A 7,271-nucleotide genomic window follows, 5' to 3' on the forward strand; every position below is an offset into this window, starting at 1 on the left:
TGGCAGGTTCGGAAACCTGATTGGAGGGATTCAAACATGGAGTTCCAGGAAAGATGGGCACAGATCAGGAGGCGGCAGTATGTTCAAGGACTTTGGAGAGGAAAGGAAGGTTAGAGATGGGGCAGTAGTTTGCATGGTCGGAGGGGTCAAGGGTTGATTTTTTGAGGAGAGGGTTGATGACGGCAGATTTGAAGGAGAGGGGAACAGTACCGGAAGAGAGAGAATCGTTAACAATATCAGCTAACATGGGAGCCAGGAAGGGAATTTGGGTGGTCAGCAGTTTAATGGGAATAGGGTCGAGGGAGCGGGAGATGGGTCTCATTGGACAAGATGAGCTTGGAGGGTGCATGAAGGGAGATAGGAGAGAAACTAGAGAAAGATGCAAGTTCAGGGCTAGAGCAGGAGGGAACCTTAGAGGAAACTTGGCCCGGTGGGTATGGGGAAGGGAGTGAAGCAGCAGAGGCAGCTGATCATATGGTCTCAATCTTAGTGGCAAAGACATCCATGAGCTTCTCGCACTTGTTGGGGGTGAGGGTGGAGGAGACGGGAGAGGGGTTTAAGAAGACTGTTTGCAGTAGAGAAAAGAAGCCAGGGGTTATCTTCTGCTGGTAGGCATATGTGATTAGTATTCTGGAGTCATCTTTAACAATCATGTAGAAATTTGAGTTTAATTATTTGAAACTTCCATTTGTAGCTATTCAGCTCCCTCAGCAGATTAAATAGGATGGGAAGAATTCCTGATGGTATATGTTGAGCGCAGTCAGTTAGAAGGAGCCAAATGTCCTTTTGTACTTTGAGGGCCAGATTTTCAGTGTGCCGTGAGGCGGGCTTTTAGGCGTGCGGGGGGGCAAAAATCCTGAATTCGGGGGTCCCGACACCATCCCGCCCAAAACCCGCCTCCACGTACGTTTCAGAGGAGGCGGGTACCCGCCCTGCACTGGGACCCGCCGACCCGAGGCGGGGATTAGTGCCAATTAACTGCCTGTTAACAGGTAGTTAACAGGCAGTTTTTAGCCTAATCCCTATTTTGAGGGGTGTCGTGTGGGATTCCCGACGGCTCCAAACCACGCCAGGTTAGAGCAGGCGGGCCGTCGGGTTGGAGGGGTTGCGATGTCGGTGTTCAGGTGAGTGATGGGTGCATGAGTGCAAAGGTAAGTGTGTTTGGTGTGTCTAAAGTGTGTAAAGAAGTTTAAATTACCTGTACTTACCTTAACAACCTTTCTTCCTCTAGGCGTCGGGAGTCCATCACTCAGCTGGCACTGAAAGCTGAATGGCTGCGATCTGTCAAAAGTGACAGCCTTCAGCTTTCAGTGCCGGTGACAGTTCTAACTGAGTCTGCGTAGAAGGACTCACGTTATAAGTCAGACTGTCAGTGTTTGACCGCTTCAAACAGCTGTGAAACACTGATATTTCATCTGTCAAAAACTCTTGACAGATGAAATTTCAGTCTGTGACGTCACCTGTTGCCGGGTGGCCCTTAATTGGCCTGCAGAGCCCGCTGGGCGGGCTCAACAAGGTCAATCAAGGGAAAATCGCGTCGATTGGCTGGACGTCGATGGAGGCGGGACTAAAACCCGAAAGTTGTAGTCCCGCCTCCTTCCCGACTGCCGAATGAAAATCCAGCCCTAAGTTTCTGTTGAGTTTGACACTGCTTGTATTGTCCTTCTCTGAAGATCTATCAGATTTACTCCAGGCGTTCCCCTGAAGATGTGTACAGTATCCTGAGATTGTATGGAACAGACTACATTCTCCTCGAGGACAGTATTTGTTATGAAAGAAGGCACAACAGAGGCTGTCGTTTGAGAGATCTGCTTGATATCGCAAATGGTCATGTAAGTAGCATTTGTTCAGTCTTGTAGTCCGCTAAAAGGCACATTTTTTAAAAATGACGTGATTTTGTTATATTTGAGTTAGTAACTTTAAATAATAGCTAGCAAGTCTTACCTGATAACTCAATGAAACACGTAAAGGATAATTTCACCTTATAATGGTGGATCAACTTGTCATTCTCGGTGATGGGTGGGATTTTCTGCTTCAGAACTCCAGGGCTGGGGTTTTTGACCTGGAGTCTGAAATTTACAAGCAATTTACTTCTAATTGACTTCGCAATTTGCAAATGGCTACTTTACCTGGAATTGCACACACAGTACTTGAGCTCTGCTTAAAAGGACAGTTCAGATTAGCAGTTAATCATCTCAGCCATGTCCAGATTCTAGACGAGGGGGTCATCGACCTGAAACATTAACTCTGTTTCTCTCTCCACGATGCTGCCTGACCTGCTGAGTGTTTCCAGCATTTTCTGTTGTTGTTCCAGACTCTAGTCTGTTTGACACATAGATTGTTATCATCAGCAAATTTCATATTGCATGTTACAAGAAGCAGTTTCCTCTAAAATACTCAACACTCCCAGCAGTCATTGCCTCCTACCCTCCTTTATCAGCATTTAGTTCTTCCTGTAGTCAAGGCAGTTATCAATTTAGCTGGCCAATTTGTCATTAAAGATTAAGATTCATTGAATTAAAGTCCACACATCTAGCCTCCTGAAAATCCAGATAAATTGTATCCAATAGATTCTCATCATCCATTAGTTCAGTTATCCCCTTGCAGAACTTATTGATGATGCAAGAGCAGGTTTAATAGCTTTTAGAATACAAGGACCACAGTGGGTCAGTTATGGTCATGGTGCCAGTGTGCTGATCTTTTGCAGGTTTTTTTTTAAGAAAGCAAGTGAAGGGCCACGCTTCATGAAGTGCAGGATATCGCTAAGATTGTAAAGAGTAGAAGAGAAAATGAGAAGTCAATTAATGACACCACGCTTGGGTTCTCAAAGTTTGTAGACTGTGGAGAGAAGGGAAGCCTGAGGGTGGTCCAAGGTTTTGAGTTCCTGGGAAAGAATATTAAAGTGCATTGTGTGAAGGCTTGATTCAAAGAGCTGTGGAGTTTTTTCAGAGATCAGATAGTTTTTTATTTATTGATACTCTATCTAATAGTGGAGCAATCAAAGGTAGCTGCTGGCTGAACTTGAGAGAAATTGTGTCTTTTGAAAAAAGGAAGATTTTCATTTGCCCATCAAAAGGTGTAGAGATCAAGATTTAGTGATTTACCCATTTTGCTGCAAGGTGAATGAGCACTGTATGCACTGAGGGTGTGCAATCTGAAGAAAGTTGATGAATGTAGAATGAAATTACAGGAAACTTTCGTTTAACCAGATGTCCGGAAAGCTCTATCCACCGGCAAAATTCAGGAGTCGGTTCAGATAAGTTTTTTTACTTCTCGTTGCTTTTTTTCCAGTCGTGGCTCTGCAAGGTCTAGCTGAAGCTGTTGCTTAGCTACAGAGACGCTTGCAAGCTGCGGCCGACTGTTTTGAAGCAACAGGGTTTGTTGCTAGATACGGAGCTCAGAAGCTCCGTATGTTTTAACATTAGCGCTGGTTTCTACGGCAGTTTTGATGGGACGGCAACAGCTCGGTCCCGTCAGTGCCGGATACCAGAAAGTTTCCTGTATCAGCAAAAGAGAGAATGAGTAGCACTGGATGATGAGGGTGATGACCCTTCACCGAAGCGTACAAGAGCATGGGCCTTACACTAAACATCCGTAAGACAAAGGTCCTCTACCAACCTGCCCCCGCCACACAGTACTGCCCCCCGATTATCAAAATCCACGATAAGGCCTTGGACAACGTGGACCACGTTCCATACCTCGGGAGCCTACTGTCAACAAGGGCAGATGTCGACAACGAAGTCCAACACCGCCTTCAGTGTGCCCGTGCAGTCTTCGGTCACCTGAGGAAGAGAGTGTTTGAAGACCAGGACCTCAAACCCGGCACTAAGCTCATGGTCTACAGAGCAGCAGTGATGCCCACCCTGCTGTATGCCTCAGAAACATGGACCATGTACAGCAGGCACCTCAAAGCACTGGAGAGGTACCACCAACGCTGCCTCCGCAAGATCCTGCAAATCCATTGGCAGGATAGGCGCACCAATGTCAATGTTTTTGCTCAGGCCAACATCCCCAGCATCGAAGCTTTGACCATGCTCGATCAGCTCCGATGGACGGGTTCCATTGTCCGCATTCCCGATACGAGACTCCCAAAACAAGCGCTCTACTCGGAGCTCCGGCACGGCAAGAGAGCCCCAGGTGGGCAGAGGAAACGCTTCAAGGACACCCTCAAAGCCTCCTTGAAAAAGTGTAACATCCCCACCGACACCTGGGAATCCCTGGCCCAAGACTGCACAAAGTGGAGGAGAAGCATCCGGGAAGGCGCCAAACACCTCGAGTCTCTTCACCGGGAGCAAGTGGAAGCCAAGCGCAAGGAGCGCACGTCAACCCAAGCACCCCACCCACCTGCCCCTTCAACCACCATCTGCCCCACCTGTGACAGAGACTGTAGGTCCCGCATTGGACTCATCAGTCACCTGAGAACTCATTCTTAATGTGGAAGCAAGTCATCCTCGGTTCTGAGGGACTGCCTAAGAAGAGAAGGATGATGAGTGGATGTTATTGATGCATAGAAGAAACAGAGTGAGAGAGAGAGAGAGAAAAAAGGGAGCCATGGGTTGATGGAAGAAAAGTCAGAGGGTGATCCCTAAAATTGATCTTGTGCTGCATGTAGCTGAAACATGTTGTCTTCATGGTTCTGGGGTGTATGTGGCTTTTTTTCTCTCCTTGTAAAAATAAATTGATTCAGCTCATCCACAGTAACTAGTAACAGAACTGCCCTTAAATGAAATTTCAACACACGGACCGATCATGCTTCAATTTCAAGGACTGGAAAAACTTGATTTAGGCTACTGTTTATATCGTAATAGGGTCATGCATAATAAGTAATTGTACAAGACTTAGCTCTGACTAGAATATCTTGAATAATCACTATCAACCTTATTGTGAGCATTAAAAATGTTTACTTTGAAAGTCTTTTATGCTTTTGTGTTGTGTTGTAGGAATCTGACTTTATCTGTAATTATACATTTTCCAGGTGATGGATGGTCCTGGAGCAAATGATCCTGATTTGAAGGCTTCTCCTTACCCACGCTTTTGTGATGAAATCAAATCTAATGACCCTTCCTATACCACTTTCTTCTCTCGTGTGTTCAGAAACAAAACTTTCCATGTTTACAAACTAAAGAAAAAGAAGGATGTACCTTATTCGAAGTAAGGTTTCACACCCATTCATTATTACATTGCAAAAAATAGATGTTGGTTTTAACAGTAGAAAAGACAAGCTATATTTATGAAAGAGTCTACTCTTTTATTTGAGATTGAAAGCTTTGTTCCTGCTGAATGCTGTAGTTAATTATCAAAACTTATGTTTAAGTCCAAAATTTAATATCCAGTTAAAGTCAGTCTCATTTAAATCTTTTACTAGTTCAAGCACTACTTTTCTGTTACATTTCTATACATTTCAATTAATTTGTTGAAATAAGATTTGCACTTAACACACACTTTTTTCATATTTATTATATCCTAGAAATTGAATGTTTTTCTATTAGACGCCACCACATAATTTCTTTTAATCAATTTTTTTTTTGGTCACCTTGTCTTGGAACTTGTGGCAGTATTTATTTGAATTGCTAATACAGACTGCCATTGGAGACACATTCCTTACAGTATAGCATTTTTTAAAAAGTAGAGTTTATCTGCATAATCACATGCTTGTACGCATCGTGTGGTTTATGTAATACGGTACAGTTTTAATTTTGCTTTCATTTAGGTTACCATTCATGTAGAACAAACTATGCTTTCAGTTAGTGGCTGTGATGAGCAGATTATCGATATTGTAAATTAGCTTAAAATGATAAGTAACACATGTTGACACCTGTACTTAAATAGTGCCAAATTAGATGATTAGATTTGTTGGGCAGTATTACAGTCTTAAGAAATATTTTTATTATGGTGCTGTTCCATAGTTCTGGGTCTTTTGCGTATTTTAAAATGACTGAATTAATGGACCATTTCAGCTGACAATGAGGGAAATTTCAGGCTATAGAGCTATGCCTTACAACAGTTTGCAGAATGGGTCTATACATTGGCAAGTGTCTGAATTGATGGTTGTAGGTCATTGGGTTGCCCATTTCGGTGAAACAAGGTGTTGCATTCAATTTTTATTTAGACTGAATGTAAAAGATTTTCTGTAATGGGAATTTGTGGATATAGTAATTGTAGTCTTTTGCATGATTAAGATTATTGCATGTGAGGTCAACTGTCTGAATACTGGCAACGACTAAGAAGAATAACACTACTGAAACGTGGGTGTATAACGTCCCTAGTGCTGCTGGTGCATACAGTGCTAACTGGTTTTCTTCATTTTTTTATCAACTGCTTTCTGCCATTCCTCCCAACCAACCAGTTAGCCCCTGATCCTATGCTGTCCTTTTCAATCATGAGGGCAGAGCAATCCAGTGTATTATTCTGTTGATGTTGTATCTATGTTGGCACAAGATAAGGCACACACTGAAGCATTGCAGTGATTCAAGCTCTTATTTTTCTAGTCAAGGGCCTGCTCCTTCAAGGTTATAGATATTATGTCACAATAACACTTAAAATATTCCGATTGGTACTCGGCTCTTTGTACTCAAAAAATTTTACAGTTAGTATTTTTTTTTTAAATAGTGGTAGATTTTTGTTAAAAGAAGCAATTGAGTTTCTGTGGTAATATTACAATTTAACAATGCCACTAGTATCACTACTGAATTCTGCATTTTTTAAATGTTTAATTATTTTCTGTATTCACTTTGTACAGCAAAAATAGTTTTTTGAAATGGAGCTACTGTGGGTTTAGCTGTTTCATTCCACTACATTGTTTGGCATGATTTTTTAGGAAATAAACAATCAGTCAATTAATATATTCATATGGATGTTGTCATTTGTTCACAAAATGTAGCTTTTACTACAAATGCCTTGAGCAGTTTTCTGAAATTGAAATTGTAAAGGAGTCAAACAAAAACTTCCTGTATTCTGTGTCCCTTTTAACTGAATCTTTAGTGATCTTTCATGTAGACACACTACTCTGTACCCACAGAGTTCAGTCTCATTGCCGTGACATGGAAATATAGATAAAGTAAGTGAACTAAATATGAACAGTTATTACTAGGCCTTTGTACTAAAAAGGCTTTCATATCATAGGTGTTAATTTTGTCTTCCTTTCAGGCAATCTCCTGGCAAACCTGCTATTATAGATAGTTTGTTTTTGTGTTTATAATAGTTGTTTACAGTGACAGGTTAGACGTGTGACCTTTCAAGATTTTCCTTTGAGATAAGATAATTTCTACTGT

At 42.2% G+C, this 7,271-nt stretch overlaps 1 protein-coding gene across 1 annotated transcript in view; it reads left to right on the forward strand.

The window, feature by feature from the left end:
* dpy19l3 (dpy-19 like C-mannosyltransferase 3) overlaps window positions 1–6,844 on the forward strand; it is a 115,626-nt gene extending 108,782 nt beyond the window's left edge. The window contains exons 19-20 of the mRNA XM_085991568.1: window positions 1,674–1,832; window positions 4,976–6,844. Of these exons, the coding sequence (XP_085847694.1) occupies window positions 1,674–1,832; window positions 4,976–5,155 (339 nt within the window). The 3' untranslated portion in view covers window positions 5,156–6,844. The remainder of the gene's footprint in view (window positions 1–1,673; window positions 1,833–4,975) is intronic.
* The last annotated feature ends 427 nt before the right edge of the window (window positions 6,845–7,271 follow it).

The sequence above is a fragment of the Somniosus microcephalus genome, chromosome 6 (genome assembly GCF_052327205.1).
Source record: "Somniosus microcephalus isolate GS21.2 chromosome 6, FLI_Smic_1.0, whole genome shotgun sequence".
Taxonomy (NCBI): Eukaryota; Metazoa; Chordata; class Chondrichthyes; order Squaliformes; family Somniosidae; genus Somniosus; species Somniosus microcephalus.